Here is a 20049-nt window from a genome sequence, read left to right as displayed (position 1 = left end):
GTCTACAATTTTGTTTCTGGTGTCCTTTGACAGCTCTTTGGTCTTGGCCATAGTGGAGTTTGGAGTGTGACTGTTTGAGGTTGTGGACAGGTGTCTTTTATACTGATAACAAGTTCAACCAGGTGCCATTAATACAGGTAATGAGTGGAGGACAGAGAGACAGAAATCTTGCTTGTTTGTAGGTGACCAAATACTTATTTCCCACCATAATTTGCAAATAAATTCATTAAAAATCCTACAATGTGATTTTCTGGATTTTTTTCTTCATTTTGTCTGTCATAGTTGAAGTGTACCTATGATGAAAATTACAGGCCTCTATCATCTTTTTAAGTGGGAGAACTTGCCTAATTGGTGGCTGACTAAATACTTTTTTGCCCCACTGTAAACCTAGCCCAGCTACACTGCTCAACAAAAAACTATTCTCACCATTGGGCCTGTTAAAAGACCTGAGGAAATGTATGATAATAATAGACCCATAGAACCACTATACAATACAACATATAGCAGGCCAGGTTTGTACAGCACAGAAGCTTTTCAAGAAAAGAATACATGATTTCCTTGATATGAAATAGCATGGTCTGGTAAACAAAACTAGTATTGTCATATAAGCAATTCCTTTACATACATTTAAAACATTAACATGTAGTGGAATACTTGTCCTATTGCATGGATGAAAATACAAGTGAGTGGTGTGAAACTACAATAAGCCATTTCCATGCTTCCTGTCAACTACTCTGTTGAGTGGTCTGAAACTACAGTCTAGCCTATAGTCATGAATCTTGTCCTTGAGGCAAAGCGATTTCCACTAGATGGGCCAGCTGCAAAAAAACAAAAACAAACAAACAAAAATATATCACACACACACACACACACACACACACACACACACACACACACACACACACACACACACACACACACACACACACACACACACACACACACACACACACACACACACACACACACACACACACACACACTACCGGTCAAATGTTTTAAAACACCTACTCATTCCAGGGTTTTCTTTATGTTTGACTATTTTCTAATAATCACGAAGACATCAGTGAAGACATCAAAACACATATGGAATCATTTAGTAAACAAATCAAAATATATTTTATATTTGAGATTCTTGAAATAGCCACCCTCTGCCTTGAATATATGCTTTTGGGTCTTAATTTAAGGTTAGGGTTAGGAATTAGGGTCAGCAGTGTGGTTTAGGTTAAGGTGAGGAATTAAAGTCAGCAGTGTGGTTTAGGTTAGGGTTTGGAATTAGGGTCAGCAGTGTGGTTTAGGTTAGGGTTAAGATTATGGTTAAGCATTAAGGTTAGGGTTAAGGTTAAGGTTAAGATTATGGTTAAGCATTAAGGTTAGGGTTATGTTTAAAATCAGATTTTAGAACTTTGTAGCTGTGCCAGCTAGTGACCACTCTGCAGGGCAGCCTCCAGATTTATGATGAGAAAAAGGTTGAACAAAAGGTTGAACATGCAATACATCTTGTCAACAGCAACCTTTAAGCATAGTATCTTATTGATACATCAAATGTGTGATTCGTCCTGTTTCTTTTTGTAATATCCCTTGCTGTATGGTGTGTTTCCATGTGATTTAATTTCCACATCCATACTGCCTGCTTTAAAAAGGTACAGACTGCGATTCAACTTCTTGTCGTTTGTAAACAACAGAGTAATAAAACCATATATTTTGGGTCATAATAAAGACAGACAGTGGTGCTAAACTCATTATATTCTTCAGGAATCAATGGGTATACATCAATCATTGAAATGACCATTAAACAGCTCCCCAAATCCCAGACTGCCCACTTTAGGTCCAGCTCTCCTTTCTCCGAGACTCTCCCCTCAGCCCACTCTGACTGGGAGGCTGGGTGAGAAATAAGGCTGAATTTCTGCTGGCCCTGACAGGACCCAATCCCTCATCTGCTGGGATTTATGGAAGAAAATCAAAGTTGTTCAGCTCCTACATCTCACACACACTCACACATTCACACATTCACACACTCACACACTCACACACACACTCACACACTCACACACACACACACACACACACACACACACACACACACACCATTTCGTGTCAGTGTTTGTGCTTTGAAGGATCTAACAGAGACATCCATCCATCACCTGAGCCACGGCAGCCAGACAGGGTCTGTTTATGGGATGTATGGCAACATTTGGATGGTAGCAGAGTGCGTGTGTAAAAGAGGGGACGAGACAGAAAGAGAGAAAGAGAGACAGAGAAAGAGTTTGAGTTTTAAAGAACCTTTATTGGGTCTGGAAACCCACAGCACAATAAAGGCTCAAACAACAACGCAGATCTCATGGGGTGTCCAGGCTAACCAAGATAGTAAGGGTTTTATCGTTTCCTTTTGTCATCAGTGCTTCAAGATCTGCCAACTGCTCACATGGACAAGAGAATGCTATACGTCCAAAGGCTGTCCCATGGTCTACTGTCCCAACAATGTTGTGAAGCTCTAGTTTACACTGAGTGTCTGTGAATCCCATCAGCAGTCTTCATCGCCTCATTTCTCTCTTTCACCTTCGTCCCCAGAAGGGAGGAGCAGCAATGTATTGATTCCTGCAGTTCAGACCCTGCCGGACTCACCTTCTGTACGGGATCATTGGGAGGCTGTTCTTTGTCCACCAGGTAGAAGTGATAACCTCCTGGGGCCTCATCCAGATAGATGACCTTTCCAACCTCAGTCAGGGGCCAACTAAGGGCCAACCAAGCTGCTTAGCATTGCTGACAGTCCCACTACATAATTGTAGGTCAGTTCAGCCACAAAGCGACCATCCTCTGGCCCAGTTGACCATTGTCTTGCTCCATTTTCCATCATAAGGGCCCTTACAAGTTGCTTTTACATCCCTCTTCAAACTCTTTGAAATCTTCATGCCGAGCACATCTCGGTAAAAGGTGCCTGTTTTGCTTCGGTCACCCACTTTGCAAGGCTCACCTCAAGGCCATGATAACCCAAGAGAGTTTGTTATGTACCATACGATTATATATCACACTCAGTTTGTCTAAGTTGATTGAGGATCCTTGAAATTGATTGCCATATAGAAAAGATAAAGGAAAAGCAGAAGAAACAACAGAAAAACCAGACAAAGAGAAAAAAAACAAGTCGTTTCAAACACCCAGCTCTGAAACAGGTTATGTCGTTTCAAACACCCAGCTCTGAAACAGGTTATGTCGTTTCAAACACCCAGCTTTGAAACAGGTTATGTCGTTTCAAACACCCAGCTCTGAAATAGGTTATGTCATTTCAAACACCCCACGTTGAAACAGGTTATGTCATTTCAAACACCCAGCTCTGAAACAGGTTATGTCATTTCAAACACCCCACGTTGAAACAGGTTATGTCGTTTCAAACACCCAACGTTGAAACAGGTTATGTCGTTTCAAACACCCCGTGTTGAAATAGGTTATGTCGTTTCAAACACCCCGTGTTGAAACAGGTTATGTCGTTTCAAACACCCCGTGTTGAAATAGGTTATGTCGTTTCAAACACCCCGTGTTGAAATAGGTTATGTCATTTCAAACACCCAACGTTGAAACAGGTTATGTCGTTTCAAACACCCCACGTTGAAATAGGTTATGTCATTTCAAACACCCAACGTTGAAACAGGTTATGTCGTTTCAAACACCCAACGTTGAAACAGGTTATGTCGTTTCAAACACCCAACGTTGAAACAGGTTATGTCGTTTCGGCGACAGGTTTTTATGTTTCTGTACTCCAGAGCATACTTGGGTGGTATCATTTAAATTCAAGTATGACAACAGACTGTATATGGCTTAAAATAGTATAGGTAGTCAACAGTGTTTTGAGTGTGGGGATGTTGGCCATAAATGACATGCTTGCCTGAAAAGGTAGAAGGCGGAAGGAGGGGCGGGGTGTAGGTGGTCCTCGTAACGCCTGGGCCCACTGATGTAGGGAGAGGTGGGCCGACAGTGGTAGAGCAGCCACCAGCACCTGTTGCTGAGGGACAAGTTGTTCGTGTTGAGGGTACTGAGTTGCAGATTGTACCAGAGGGGAACATAGCGTCTGATGTGCAGAAGAAAAATATTCTTGTAGGAGCTCAGGATGGATTTGGGGAGCCACTTCCCCAGACTAATGAGTAGATGCGCAGCACGAGTGATGGGGTACAGGAGGGGGTTCAGGTGGGACTAGCCTCCCAGGTAGTGGAGGAGATGCCCGGTATGAGTGATGGGGTACAGGAGGGGGTTCAGGTGGGACTAGCCTCCCAGGTAGTGGAGGAGATGCCCGGTATGAGTGATGGGGTACAGGAGGGGGTTCAGGTGGGACTAGCCTCCCAGGTAGTGGAGGAGATGCCCGGTATGAGTGATGGGGTAAAGGAGGGGTTCAGGTGGGACTAGCCTCCCAGGTAGTGGAGGAGATGCCCGGTATGAGTGATGGGGTACAGGAGGGGGTTCAGGTGGGACTAGCCTCCCAGGTAGTGGAGGAGATGCCCGGTATGAGTGATGGGGTACAGGAGGGGATTCAGGTGGGACTAGCCTCCCAGGTAGTGGAGGAGATGCCCGGTATGAGTGATGGGGTACAGGAGGGGGTTCAGGTGGGACTAGCCTCCCAGGTAGTGGAGGAGATGCCCGGTATGAGTGATGGGGTACAGGAGGGGGTTCAGGTGGGACTAGCCTCCCAGGTAGTGGAGGAGATGCCCGGTATGAGTGATGGGGTACAGGAGGGGGTTCAGGTGGGACTAGCCTCCCAGGTAGTGGAGGAGATGCCCGGTATGAGTGATGGGGTACAGGAGGGGGTTCAGGTGGGACTAGCCTCCCAGGTAGTGGAGGAGATGCCCGGTATGAGTGATGGGGTACAGGAGGGGGTTCAGGTGGGACTAGCCTCCCAGGTAGTGGAGGAGATGCCCGGTATGAGTGATGGGGTACAGGAGGGGGTTCAGGTGGGACTAGCCTCCCAGGTAGTGGAGGAGATGCCCGGTATGAGTGATGGGGTACAGGAGGGGGTTCAGGTGGGACTAGCCTCCCAGGTAGTGGAGGAGATGCCCGGTATGAGTGATGGGGTACAGGAGGGGGTTCAGGTGGGACTAGCCTCCCAGGTAGTGGAGGAGATGCCCGGTATGAGTGATGGGGTACAGGAGGGGGTTCAGGTGGGACTAGCCTCCCAGGTAGTGGAGGAGATGCCCGGTATGAGTGATGGGGTAAAGGAGGGGGTTCAGGTGGGACTAGCCTCCCAGGTAGTGGAGGAGATGCCCGGTATGAGTGATGGGGTGCAAGTGGGGAGTGTTGAGAGTGATGTGGCTGAGGGAGTCAGGGGTCTGTGGCCTCAGTTGAGGAGGATCAGAAGGATATGGACGTCTCTGTTGATATGATATAGCATCTGGTGACGACTCAATTTACAATCTAGAGGAGGTAAATGGGTTCCTGGATCAGACTTTTGGGAAATCGGTCAAATTGGCAGATTTTTTTTTTAATGTTGATATGTTTGTGAGGTCAGCTATGGTGTTACAGAAGATGGTGGGGTTAGAGCAGTTGAGTGTGAAGAAGCGTTTCCGCTTGAGGAAATTTGTTACTGCAGTCACTGGTGTGGGAAATGTGGTAAGGTTAAGAGAAGATTAAAACAATGATGATGTTCATGCCAGTGACAGAGAAAGAGAGAGTGAGAGACAGACAGAGAAAGAGAGACAGAGAAAGAGAGAGTGAGAGATAGACAGAGAGAGAGAAATGATACAATAGTAGGCAGACAGCTTCCTCTGATCATGTCGGAGATGAAAGCTGATCTGGTGATTTAACTGATCAATAAGTAATTATGATCAATAGTGTAATCACTACGTGCACCACACTGCATAATGCAGGAAGGTACACCTGGAGGTTTCAATGGGAAGGTGAGAGGTCAGAGGTTACAGGTAAATATTATTTTCAATACTTCAACACACAAAGGCATGTGGTGTTGGGTTGTCTTGGAGCCCTGGGAGTTTACAAAGAAAGCTGTGCTTTAATCTGAGCCAAGGTTCTCTATCCTCTATCTACTCTGTCCTCGTGCAGAACAGAAGACACAGGAACTATTGAAAAGGAAAGGTGAACTGTGAAGCAGTAAATCAACTTTTGACAGGTTGGTTGATGACTATGTTTGTAGTGAGTCTCTCTGAAAAACCCTTGTGTCCCTGGAAACCAAAGAGGACCAAAGTGAAAGCTGTGCTCCGTTCTCATCTCAGCCAAGGCTATCTCTCCTACATAGGTTGTCCTTGTGATCTGGCCAGATGGCAGGAGATACAGCAGGACTCAGAAGTGAAGGCACTGTCAACTACAGAACAGTTACTTGGTACACATTGGTTGGTGGTAATGCTTGTAGTATCTCTGAAGACTAGCATCCCCTTGCGTCCCCAGACAACCAAAGAGGGCCAAAGCTCTGAGTTCCATTTTCCTCTGCAACCATCAATTCATTTATTCAATATCCATGCACCCGGGGCACACGAGGAATGTGACTTTAATTGCTGAGTAGCTGAGCCAGCTTAGGACAAGACAGATGAGTTTGGCAGATTTAGGCCAGTTTCGGTCATTTCTCCACCCAACACAGGAAATACTCGCAGATGCTCGTATCATCATAAACATTGTGTTAGACCAGCAACAGAAGGGAAATATTACATCTAGATTTGGCTAGATTAACACCTGATTCCTTATGCTACAAAAGGTAGGCTAACTACTGTGGGTTTCAGAGAGAGATAAGGTTGAGAGAAAGAGACAAGAGAGAGAGATCGGAGAGAGGTGGGAGAGAGATGGGACAGACATGGGCCAATAAAGTAATGAAGTGTCATAATTTGCCAGCACAGATGGCAGACTTGGCACCTTGCTGATTTTCATTGTTCTTGCAGAAAGTCTGCTATAGAGAGAATGTCAGTCCTTTGAACACAGCAGCAGTGAGGAAGTAGAGTTGTTCTCTCAACCTGTCAGCCCTACCACATTATCAATGTATGCCTTCTGACAGAAACGTGCTGATAAGACAAAATAACACGCTGTGGAAAATAATTGGATATGAACATCCACAACACAAACAGCTCACTTTTCTTCATCCAAATTGCTCATATTTGACAAGTAGACATTTTTTTTTCTCTCTCCCTGTCGCTCTCCCTGTCTCTCTCCCTGTCTCTCTCTATCTCTGTCTCTCTCTGTCTCTCTCTCTCTCTCTGTCTCTCTGTCTCTCTCTCTCTCTCTCTGTCTCTCTCTCTCTCTCTGTCTCTCTCTCTCTCTCTGTCTCTCTCTCTCTCTGTCTCTCTCTCTGTCTCTCTCTCTCTCTCTCTGTCTCTCTCTCTCTCTCTCTCTGTCTCTCTCTCTCTCTGTCTCTCTCTCTCTCTCTCTGTCTCTCTCTCTCTAAGAGAAAGCAAATGTTGTTTTCATCATTTTGTTCAAACGCCTCTTCGCTTGCTCCTGTCTGCATGCATCCTCTAGCAAGCCTCCCAGAGGACGATTTAGTTTACAGTAACACAGAGATGTGAACAACCATTCAGGGAATGTCTTTAATAAAGATACATCTATGCAGTCAAATGGGATATAAACGCAGTGAACAGTGATCAAATATTTTCCTGTATTTCTGTTTCATGACAAACCATGGCATAGTTGCGTTCCATCCCTGGGATAATACTATCTATATCCTCAAATCTTTAGTAGGCCTACCATATACGCGTGTATGCCAATGGTGTAATCCACACTTGAATGGGTGAGTGATAAGACAGATGACCAAACAGAATGTTGACCTTGTGTGTGTTGTGTGCATTGGGTCCTCTCTCCTCACTTTCCTATGGTTATGAAGATCAGCAAAAAGAAAGAATCGCTTTACTGACAGATCTCAGAGCAGCCCGTAAATCAAACTCCCAGTCAGACCAGTGATGTTGATCGTGACTGATGAACTGTGATGTGACTGTGGAGCTTTCTCTCAATCAGACCAGTGATGTTGATCGTGACTGATGAACTGTGATAGATTGTGTAGCTTTCTCTCAATCAGACCAGTGATGTTGATCGTGACTGATGAACTGTGATACGACTGTGGAGCTTTCTCTCAATCAGACCAGTGATGTTGATCGTGACTGATGAACTGTGATACGACTGTGGAGCTTTCTCTCAATCAGACCAGTGATGTTGATCGTGACTGATGAACTGTGATAAGACTGTGGAGCTTTGGCCTCAACCAACAGTTTGGCAACTCAGAATCACAGTGCGTTTTGTGAACAAATGACCATTTCCACTGAGCCGACAACGCATCGAGGTGATACAAACTTGAAGTGAGGTCTTCCTGGAAGCAGGCAGACACGGGCTGAATTTGAAATGGCACCCTATTCCCTACACTGTATGTAGGGCACTACCTAGGCCCTACATACAGTGTAGGTAATAGGGTGTGTGTGTGTTTCCTGCTCATTAAACACAGAAGGCTCATCTTCCACCCGACTCCTCGCAGGAGGGCTGTGCTGGAGATGGACGAACACACACACACACACACACACACACACACACACACACACACACACACACACACACACACACACACACACACACACACACACACACACACACACACACACACACACACACACACACACACACACACACACACACACACACACACACACACACACACACACACACACTTCACAGTGTTGGAGATGGATACATTTACAGCAGCCAGAGGGCTGTAAGGTATGAGCACCAACATAAGCCATAGCCCCTCCAATACAAGCCACAGTGATAAAACTCTAATGGCTCTATCGTTTAAAAATACCAATGATAATCATGGAAAGCATGATCTCGTTTAAAGCACACTGCTGCCAGATTAATTCGGTGTAACCTCACAGAGCCACACAATTTGATCACCCTGTAGCAGGATAACTTTCCCGCAATGTAGAATATTTCAGTTTTAAAAAGGCTTCTGAAGTTTGTAATTTCCACTTTGAAATTCCAGACATGATGTATCAACCCCAACAGAAATGTCCCCTAATAATCATCATCTATATAATAATTCACGTTTCCTGTTTCTGCAAGATTATTTTCCTGCTGTAGCAAACTAGCTCAAATTAAGGTCTTACATGAGTCTGTGATGTCTGGGATCGGGTCACACAGAAGACTGGAGCTGGGAGGTGTTCTCCTTCTAATGAAAAGCTAGGCAGAGACACAGGTGGACAGGCTGTTGGGATAGGACTTGGGGGGAGTAGCACGCAACACACACACACACACACACACACACACACACACACACACACACACACACACACACACACACACACACACACACACACACACACACACACACACACACACACACACACACACACACACACTGTCTGGCTGAGAGTTCAGCTGTGTGATAGTCCATTCATCACAGTTACTCTGCACATCACCGTCTTCCCCTGATGTGTACTGGACCTGTCAGTATGATGGAGCAGCCTACACCACGCCACAAAACACGACAGGACAAACAGGGAGGAAAAGTCGATCAAACTTCATTTGGTTCTATTAATAACTCGCAACAGATGGAAATCTAGCCGATACCCACTGGAGAAACTTTGGTAAGAAGTTATGACAAAAAACAAACAAGCCCTGTCTTTTAGGCTGTTCTGATGTTGTAGTGGTTTGGAAGGGATGTGAAGGACATGTTGTAGTGGTTTGGAAGGGATGTGAAGGACATGTTGTAGTGGTTTGGAACGGATGTGAAGGACATGTTGTAGTGGTTTGGAACGGATGTGAAGGACATGTTGTAGTGGTTTGGAAGGGATGTGAAGGACATGTTGTAGTGGTTTGGAAGGGATGTGAAGGACATGTTGTAGTGGTTTGGAACGGATGTGAAGGACATGTTGTAGTGGTTTGGAAGGGATGTGAAGGACATGTTGTAGTGGTTTGGAAGGGATGTGAAGGACATGTTGTAGTGGTTTGGAAGGGATGTGAAGGACATGTTGTAGTGGTTTGGAAGGGATGTGAAGGACATGTTGTAGTGGTTTGGAAGGGATGTGAAGGACATGTTGTAGTGGTTTGGAAGGGATGTGAAGGACATGTTGTAGTGGTTTGGAACGGATGTGAAGGACATGTTGTAGTGGTTTGGAAGGGATGTGAAGGACATGTTGTAGTGGTTTGGAAGGGATGTGAAGGACATGTTGTAGTGGTTTGGAACGGATGTGAAGGACATGTTGTAGTGGTTTGGAACGGATGTGAAGGACATGTTGTAGTGGTTTGGAAGGGATGTGAAGGACATGTTGTAGTGGTTTGGAAGGGATGTGAAGGACATGTTGTAGTGGTTTGGAAGGGATGTGAAGGTCGTGTTGTAGTGGTTTGGAAGGGATGTGAAGGACATGTTGTAGTGGTTTGGAAGGGATGTGAAGGTCGTGTTGTAGTGGTTTGGAAGGGATGTGAAGGACGTGTTGTAGTGGTTTGGAAGGGATGTGAAGGACGTGTTATAGTGGTTTGGAACGGATGTGAAGGACATGTTGTAGTGGTTTGGAAGGGATGTGAAGGACGTGTTATAGTGGTTTGGAACGGATGTGAAGGACATGTTGTAGTGGTTTGGAACGGATGTGAAGGACATGTTGTAGTGGTTTGGAAGGGATGTGAAGGTCGTGTTGTAGTGGTTTGGAAGGGATGTGAAGGTCGTGTTATAGTGGTTTGGAAGGGATGTGAAGGTTGTGTTATAGTGGTTTGGAAGGGATGTGAAGGTTGTGTTGTAGTGGTTTGGAAGGGATGTGAAGGTCGTGTTGTAGTGGTTTGGAAGGGATGTGAAGGTCGTGTTATAGTGGTTTGGAAGGGATGTGAAGGTCGTGTTGTAGTGGTTTGGAAGGGATGTGAAGGTCGTGTTGTAGTGGTTTGGAAGGGATGTGAAGGTTGTGTTGTAGTGGTTTGGAAGGGATGTGAAGGTTGTGTTGTAGTGGTTTCTACGGAGGATGTGACTGTCATGAGAATGACTGATTCAAGTAGCTATGTAACTAATCAAACCTACTATGAAGGCCATTCTATGATTGAAAAGAAAGCATAGAAGGCATGGCCCAGTAGTACAGATGGGTTCCAGGGGCACAGTACACTGGCTGACTGATGCTGATGCTGTGAACACAGCAGTATCCCGTTGGCCATTTTCTGTTTTAATCCTGTTTGTTTGGGTTACAGAGAACACAGATTTGTACTGGGTCTTAGACTAGCTCTTAACTGCAGCTGGGTAAAATGAAGAACTACTAAATTAGAAAATCACTTTCATTCCTCTCCTCCTATGAAAGACTTACACATACCTCTCTGATATGATGGTGATGAAAAATATATTAATTTAAACTCTTGTAGACTGATAACGACAACTGACTCCGTGCTGGGAAATTGTCAAAAGCAGAATTTTATAGGATGTAAAACACTTAATATTCACATAGAGGCTATTCAGAGAGGAACCTGTTGGGATAGGGTTGAAATGCAACCTAGTTATTGTACCAGACATCAGATACACGCAATTAGTATAACCATACCAAGCTCATACTAAGTGGTATGCAATACAATACTTTCAACGTAGGATGAAAAGCCCAAGAGCAGCACAATGCCCTAATATAGCCTGTTCACCAGATATACTGTAATAACTTTACATTATGGCAATGCCTCTGTAAATTACAGCAACATATTGTTTCAAATATACAGCCGTGATACTTTGGTGAATCAGATTCCAGTCCTTGACCAAAAATAGGGTTTGTTTGTTTCCAGAAAGATAATTACCATAAATGAATTGCTTTGTAGTGTCCACAAATTACATTAAAAAAAGAGAGGCATAAAAATAGTTTTCTCTAAGAGAAGATGAAGGTAGAATTGATATCTGTATTCCGTTTCATGTTTCCTAAAAATGTACTGACAGACCTCAATTACCTCGACACCGGTACCCCCTGTATATAGCCTCCACATTGACTCTGTACCGGTACCCCCCGTATATAGCCTCCACATTGACTCTGTACCGGTACCCCCTGTATATAGCCTCCACATTGACTCTGTACCGTAATACCCTGTATATAGCCTCCACATTGACTCTGTACCGGTACCCCCCGTATATAGCCTCCACATTGACTCTGTACCGGTACCCCCCGTATATAGCCTCCACATTGACTCTGTACCGGTACCCCCTGTATATAGCCCCGCTATTGTTATTTACTGCTGCTCTTCAATTATTTGTCAGCTTACCTTTTTTTATAGGTATTTTCTTAAAACTGCATTGTCGGTTAAGGGCTTGTAAAGTAAGCATGTCACTGTATTTGTCGCATGTGACAAATAAAATTTGACTTGATGCTTTCTTTACACATGGGACTAGGACGTACACACTTAAATGAGGTAAGTTAGGCCTACATTTCTTTCCCCTGAAGTTGGATATTGACAGGCGCAATTAGGCCTAGACCTGATAAATGTAATGTGTTGGGAGGAGTGCGTGGAAAGTGGAAGGCATTAGCGTGAAAGACAGATGTATGAATGTCTTCATCTTAACAGCAGACCTGGGTTCAAATACTATTTGATTATTTAAAATACTTCACCTGCTTGAATGAGCTATCCTGGCGCAATTTAACTAATAGAATAGTTGAAAAAGTGCAAACCCCATCTGGCACTCCAGGCAGACTAAAGCCAACGATAAAAGATATGGAATAGTTTCTGATTTGAAATAGTATTTGAACCCAACAATAGCCTGTATCAGAAGATCTGGAATAATGATGAGGCAGTTAGTTGATCATGATTTCACTAATTTACATACAGTTCTGTTTGTCCCAAATAAAACACTATTCCCTACATAGTGCACTACTTTTGACTGGGGCCCATAGGGCTCTGGTCAAATGTAGTGCACTATATAGGGAATAGGATTCCATTTGGGATTCAGCCTGTGTCTTGAAGAAATTAATTATCTCATTATCCCCACCAGACAGATAGCAAACGTCTCATATAATTTTATTTTAGCGCAGCCTCGTCTTGTGCGAATTGGCATACAAGGTTGTAGTGCAGAATAATTGGTTGAATTAAATGTAGCATTTACTCTGAAGTAATGACCAATAACCTTACATTTTAGCCTGTATAAGCACAGCAAATCACAGATAGAGCCTAGGTCTATCACCCACTGTCTCTATGTTGCTGCACAGTTAAAAGATGATCAAAACCTTCTGTTGGCCAATACGCCCCTCTGCAGGCCGTACGGCTGTACTGCATCATCAGATGTCCTGCATCATCAGATGTGATCATGAGGCGAATGACTTGACTATTTCTGAACTACAGATGCACGTCCTCTCAGAGCAAATACAAACTGCTGTTTCAGTGGTTTCAGAGTGGACATTAATTCACGTAAGCAACATTTCTATAAGAGCATGGTGCAAGGAAACCAAGACATCCACGTCAGAGAACGTTGAATATAAATGATATCCCATGCTGATTAATGTTCATTGCAATGGACTCATCAGACACAAACACACAAAAATACATGTTTCAATGTTAAAGCCCTTTTCAGTAGTTAATTTGAATCAAAACTCAGATATATCTGATTAATTAGAGCTTGATCGTACCTTCAGGAGGTTCTTCACGTAGATAAGGAGGAATCTCTTCGTTGTTGGAGTTGTCTACTGATGATGAACTGCTACTGGCTTCCTCCACCACCTCATTTTCATCACTAGGAACCTACAGGACAAGTCAGTGTGAGAACTGCAACCACATAGGCCTAACTGAATAAATAATATCATATAAATAATAAATAATATTATATCTCATATAGTTGCATTTCGCAGTTTAAATGAGAACATAATTCATGATAACATAATAATAATCTCATGTAGTATGCCTATGTTGATCAATAGCGCCAGGATCAAATAAATACACTGAGAATAAAGAAAGTTTAAAAGAAAAATACAAAAATAAATAAAAAGCTTAAAATGAAAACGTTATGTTTGATCTAGAGAATTGAGAATAATAGAATATAAACTGTGATCATGTGGCACTAGGCAAATAGTAATCCTATTACATTGACATACTCATAATTGGCCCGAAAATAGAGACAGCAAGAATACTGTTACAGTATCATGTCAAAGTGGCTGCTGTGTATCACGTGTCTGTAACACACGTACACAAGAAATCAGCAACATGTTCTGCAGCAGTGAGGTCGCTACATACGTAGCAAACAAACAATAACTTGTTTTTCCTGAAAGAGCATCACAGTGGGCTGGCTATTAAGGGGGAGGTGTGTTCATTTTCCTGTATGACACCAGCATTGTACACTACCTGCAACGTCAGTCATGTAATTGCAATAAAAACACTTTTGCTTTTTCTTGAATGCGAAAATGTGAGATTGCTACCAAAGACTTGCATTTCAAAAGCGTAGCTAACTGTACGATTTCAACAAAAACAAAATCCCAACATATACTCACTTTCATCTTTTGCTAGAAGCAGAAGACTGATCTCTTTCTGAACACTGTCAATTCCGCCACACAAGTAAAATTGGCTAATAAATGTGGAGCATAAAACACAAAACGTGTTAAAATAAACATATAACGAGGATCAGAGCTTCGTTTAGCTAAAATGTGCAGTGTTTTGCTGTCAAAATGTAACCGGAAGTGACGCTTGGGATGTTTACGGAATTCTTCTGTAACCTGCTGTAATGGTGATTTTCAGTCAGAAGGGGATATCATCGAGTCAAACGATTCAACGAGGAGGAGGAGGAGGAGGAGCAGCAGCATATTGGTTCAGCTTTATGCACTTTTTGCTGACTGACGAGAAAAGGCAAATAAATAAAAATAAATGAGGAATCGGTATCAGGTGCAAAATAGGTGGTGTCTAAGAAATGGCAAAAATGGATAATTGTTAAATACTTGAAAAACGAATGTTAACGTAGGCCTACTTGGCCAAATGTTATTTAGCAATACTCCTCTCAAGCACAAAAGGCAAAATGCCTACTGGCCTATACACTATATCACCAAAAGTATGTGGACACCCCTTCAAATGAGTGGATTTGGTTATTTCAACCACACCCACTGCTGACAGGTGTATAAAATCGAGCACACAGTCATGCAATCTCCATAGACAAACAATGGCAGTAGAATGGCCTGTACTGAAGAGCGCAGTGATGCCACCCTTCCAACACCTTAGAGCTCTGACTTTCAGACCTGAAAATCACTGACGTCATGATTTGACCACATTGGTTTCCAGAGTTCCCAGTTGTCTTGAAAGCACTACGTTTCACCACTGACCTTTAACCTTTTAAACCAAAAGATGACAGCTAACTTTATTATTAGCAGTTTTAGCTAGCTTTATTGTTCCACGGCACCTCAACATATTCACTAATTGGTATTTTGGCCAATCAAATCAGCTATTTTGTTAATACTTGAGCAATATATCAGAATTGGGTACCTTTGTAAATAAAGCCCATGTTATCTCAAAAGCAGCTCTCCTTGAAAAGGGAGTATGGGTCAGACTTGCCTTCATAGACAGTAATGTTAAACACGTCACATCTATTCATGAACCTGGCCGCCGCCTGGGCAAATGCACCAATGCCGTCCCAAAGCTCTAAATGTCAATACACGTCACTTGAGATACGGTTTTAGAAACATTTGGAACTTAACTTTCACATCGTCAAAAAAATGTAAGGTTAAATTACTACACATCTTTTTAGGGTTATGGTTATCATAGGGCCATATTTCCATGTAACAGCACATGTTTACAGAAGACAGAGGTGACCACGTGATCTAATTGGCTATCGGAGCGTCTCCTAACCCCTTGAAGAAGGACCCCAGCATAGTGTTGTAACTGAAAAATACTGTTTGCTGCAATTTGTGTTAAAACCGTTTAAACAGTAATTGTTTATTTTGCGTTTGTGTGATGTGAAAGTAGAGGGCTTTATTTTTCCAAAACGTTTCTACAGTAAATGCTAAAACAGTGTTGGATTGTAGTTCAACGTGATCAATACAAAGGAGATGATTGTGGACTACAGGAAAAAGCGGACCGAGCACATCCCCATTCTCATCGATGGGGCTCCTGTGGAGCAGGTTGAGAGCATCCACATTAACAACAAACTAACATGGTCCAAGCACACCAAGACAGTCGTGAAGACGGCACGCCAAAACTTATTCCCCCTCAGGAGACTGAAAAGATTTGACATGGGTCCTCAGATCCTTAAAATGTTCTACAGCTGCACCATCGAGGGCATACTGACAGGTTGCATCACTGCCTGGTAAGGCAACTGCTTGGCATCCGACCACAAGGACACTACAGAGGGTAGTGCGAACAGCCCAGTACATCACTGGGGCCAAGCTTCCTACCATCCAGGACCTCTATACCAGGCGGTGTCAGAGGAAGGCTCTGCTACTGCACGGCAAGCGGTACCAGAGCACTTTTACACTGCCCCCCATCTTTTACACCGCTGCTACTCACTGTTGTTATCATCTATGCATAGTCACTTTAATAACTCTACCTACATGTACATATTACCTCAACTAACCAGTGCCCCTGCACAATGACTCTGTACTGGTACCCCCTGTATATAGACTCGCTATTGTTATTTTACTGCTGCTCTTTAATTACTTGTTACTTTTATTTCTTATTCTTATTCGTATTTTTTAAAACTGCATTGTTGACTAAGGGCTCGTAAGTAAGCATTTTACTGTGAGGACTACACCTGTTGTATTCGGCGCAATGTGACTAATGTCACGAACCGGCTCAAAGCCCGTAACAAAGGGAGACAACGTGGAGATAAGGAGTAGCAATATATATATATTTATTAAATAAGTAACTAAGTATAATATACAATGGTGTGTGTAATCAGTAATCAGCAGTGTAAGTGAGTGTTTTGCATGCATGAATGTGATAATGCAGGTTGTTGAAAGGTGCCAAAGCAAATAAACAAAAGACCACCAAGAACCACAACACAATCTACAATGGTGTCTGCATGGAGAGAGTCTCCTCCATGAATGTAGAGGAGGTCTATTTATCCTGGGACACACCTGGCCCAGGTGTTTCCCATGTAGCTGACGACCCTCCCCAACTCCGCCCACCGGCATCCTAATAAGGAAACAAGAACAAACAGAATACAGCAGACGGAGTGGGAGGGTCGTCACATTCCCCCATAAAACCGGGGACCAACAAGGACCCCGGAAGAAAATACCAGCCTCTAAGTTCCAAATTGACACAGCTTCTGCACCACAAATTGATGAGGGTCTATGTGTTCACCCTAGCCAACCTCCTCCACAGACCTCAGCAACCTTCACACAGGAAGCAACATTTAAGAGGAAAGAAGAAAACAAGACCAGGCGGGAGCAGACAGGACAGAGAGAACATGACAATACGTAACAATGGTCAGTCACGTAAACATTTAGGAACAGGGCGCACGAGAGAGAGCATCAGCAATCACGTTTTCAGTTCCCCGGATGTGGCGCACATCGAGATGGAATGATTGTAAAAATAAACACCATCTCATTATCCTCTGGTTTGGACACATCATGGACCTCAAAAAAGTGAGGGGGTTATGGTCGGTGTAGACCACAATAGGTACTACCCCCGACCCGACATACACTTCGAAGTGTTGTAGCGCCCAAATGAGTGCTAGCGCTTCCTTTTCAATAACTGAATAATTCAACTGATAATCGTTAAACTTTTTAGAAAAAAAACAGGCCTCTCAATCCCAGACACATCTGCTTGCAGCAAAACTGCACCTGCCCCCACATGACTAGCATCCACCTGCAAGGTAAATGACAAATCCATGCGAGGAGCAGCCAGCACCGGAGTTGAGGTAAGCAACCTCTTTACATCTTCAAAAGCGTGTTGACAACGAGTAGACCACACATAAACAGCCTTAGCTTTCAGCAGATCTGTCAAGGGAGCGACCACAGTGGAGAAGTTACTACAAAAACTACGGTAATAACCAATCATGCCCAAGAAACGCATTAGTTCCTTTTTAGTAGTTGGTGGTGGAAAAGCATCAATAGCCACCACTTTAGCCCGAACAGGACGCACTTCCCCCTGCCCAACCACTTTTCCAAGGTATGTAACGGTCGCCTGAGCAAACTCACATTTAGCCAGATTGATTGTGAGGCGACCCGCAGCCAGACGTTCGAACAAGGCTTGAATACGGGACAGATGTTCTTCCCAAGTATCTGCATATATCACTACATCGTCCAAATAAACAGCGCACCCGGTCAGACCGGCGACAACCCTGTTCATAAGTCGCTGAAAAGTGGCAGGTGCATTGCGCAAACCGAAACTCATAACCGAATACGAGTACAGACCAAAGGGTGTAATAAAGGCAGAGATTTCACGTGCCCTACTCGTCAGTGGCACCTGCCAATAGCCTTTTAACAGGTCAAATTTGCTCACAAACTTAGCTGCACCGACTTGATCAACACAGTCCTCCATTCGAGGAAGAGGAAATGAATCTGGCTTTGTGACACTATTTACCTTACGGTAGTCCGTACAAAATCGGTTTGTTCCATCCGGTTTACTGACCAAGATACAGGGAGAAGCCCAACTGGAGAAAGAAGGCTCTGCTATCTTACTCTCCAGCATGTACTTGACCTCAGCATCCAGACAACGTAGTTTCTCTGAAGAAACTCTATAGAACCGCTGACGAATGGGGTCAGCACCTCCAATGTCAATATCATGTTCTATTAAGTTTGTACGTGTAGGTGTATCTGAAAATAAACCTGGAAAGCTCTGAATCAGACCAACCATCTCTTCACGCCCATCATCAGGTAGGTGAGTGAGAAGACTGTCTAAAATATCCAGTGTTTCTGAATTTTTTAATCTACCCTGCAATATACAATCGTCAGGGCCAGGAACATCTTCCTCCTCATGCCCAGATCTAGCACGACAAGAACCCAAGGAAACAACTGTATCAGCCAAAAGAACAGGTTTACCGTGCTCTGTAGAATCCCACTGTTCAGTCTCAGAGGAACGTGCATAATAGGGTTTTAACAGATTTACATGGCACAGCTGGTGTGCTTTCCTCCGTTCTGGAGTGGCAACTAGATAATTTTGCTCAGTGTACTGGCGCACCACTGTATATGGACCTTGAAACTTAGCTTGTAAAGGAGAACCAACAATTGGCAGCAGAGCAAGAACCTGGTCACCTGGACTAAAGTGACGAGGCTCAGTTCGGCGATCAAATATGCCCTTCATCCTCTCCTGTGCAGATGATAACTTCTCTTTAGCCATTTCACCAGCGGCGTACAGCCGTCGCCGGAAATCACACACATACGATAATAGGGACTGAGGAGGCTCGGGAGACTTCCAGTCATCCTGGAGAACGGATAAAAGTCCACGCACCCTATGTCCAAACACAAGGTCATTTGGACTGAAACCTGTGCTCTCCTGTGAAACTTCCCTAGCAGCTAACAGTAACCAAGGCAACCCCTCCTCCCAATCCTTATCCATCTCAGTACAATAAGCTCTCAACAAAGACTTAAGAGTTTGATGGAAACGTTCCAGTGCTCCTTGACTTTGCGCGTGATAGGCGCTAGACAAATTGTGTTTAATATGGAGCTGTTGAAGAACCTGACTAAACAGATTAGAGGTGAAATTAGAGCCTTGATCACTCTGAATGACCTTAGGGATTCCAAACAATGAGAGAAACTGAGTTAAAGCTTTTAACACAGATTTAGTCGTGATAGATCGAAGAGGATAGGCAGCAGGAAACCTAGTGGTCTGACACATCACAGTGAACAGGTAACTGCTACCCTTTTTAGAACGAGGCAGAGGACCCACACAGTCAATAATCAGATACTCAAAAGGTTGGCTAAGTACAGGAATAGGAAACAATGGAACTGGTTTAATAGCTTGATTAGGCTTACCAGTTAATTGACAGGTGTGACAAGTTTTGATAAAATCAGAAACATCCCTCTTTAATCTAGGCCAAAAGAAATGTCTTAATATGCGTTTGTAGGTTTTCCTCACCCCCATATGTCCAGCAACGTCGCTGTGAGAAGTTTCCAACACCAACTCACGAAGCTTAACTGGTACAACAACCTGACTAATTGCCTCCCCTAGAAAACTACTATCATGAGACACCCACTTTCTCATCAGGACATCCTCTTGGAGAAAATAGCCATG

General features: G+C 43.7%; 1 protein-coding gene and 1 pseudogene across 1 annotated transcript in view; both read right to left on the bottom strand.

Moving 5' to 3' along the window:
• The window catches only part of LOC135509018 (transmembrane protein 263-like), a 44122-nt gene extending 29511 nt beyond the window's left edge, over positions 1-14611 (bottom strand). Inside the window, exons 1-2 of the mRNA XM_064929306.1 lie at positions 14382-14611; positions 13527-13638 (exon numbers count right to left, since the gene is read on the bottom strand). Coding sequence (XP_064785378.1) covers positions 13527-13638; positions 14382-14387 — 118 coding nt within the window. The 5' untranslated portion in view covers positions 14388-14611. The remainder of the gene's footprint in view (positions 1-13526; positions 13639-14381) is intronic.
• LOC135509746 (glyoxalase domain-containing protein 4-like) lies at positions 2340-4058 on the bottom strand (annotated as a pseudogene).
• Positions 14612-20049: the final 5438 nt, after the last annotated feature.

This window comes from Oncorhynchus masou, chromosome 22, assembly GCF_036934945.1.
Source record: "Oncorhynchus masou masou isolate Uvic2021 chromosome 22, UVic_Omas_1.1, whole genome shotgun sequence".
Taxonomy (NCBI): domain Eukaryota; kingdom Metazoa; phylum Chordata; class Actinopteri; order Salmoniformes; family Salmonidae; genus Oncorhynchus; species Oncorhynchus masou.
The sequence above is the reverse complement of the archived record's forward strand: the minus strand, read 5'-3'. Positions and strand labels throughout refer to the sequence as shown.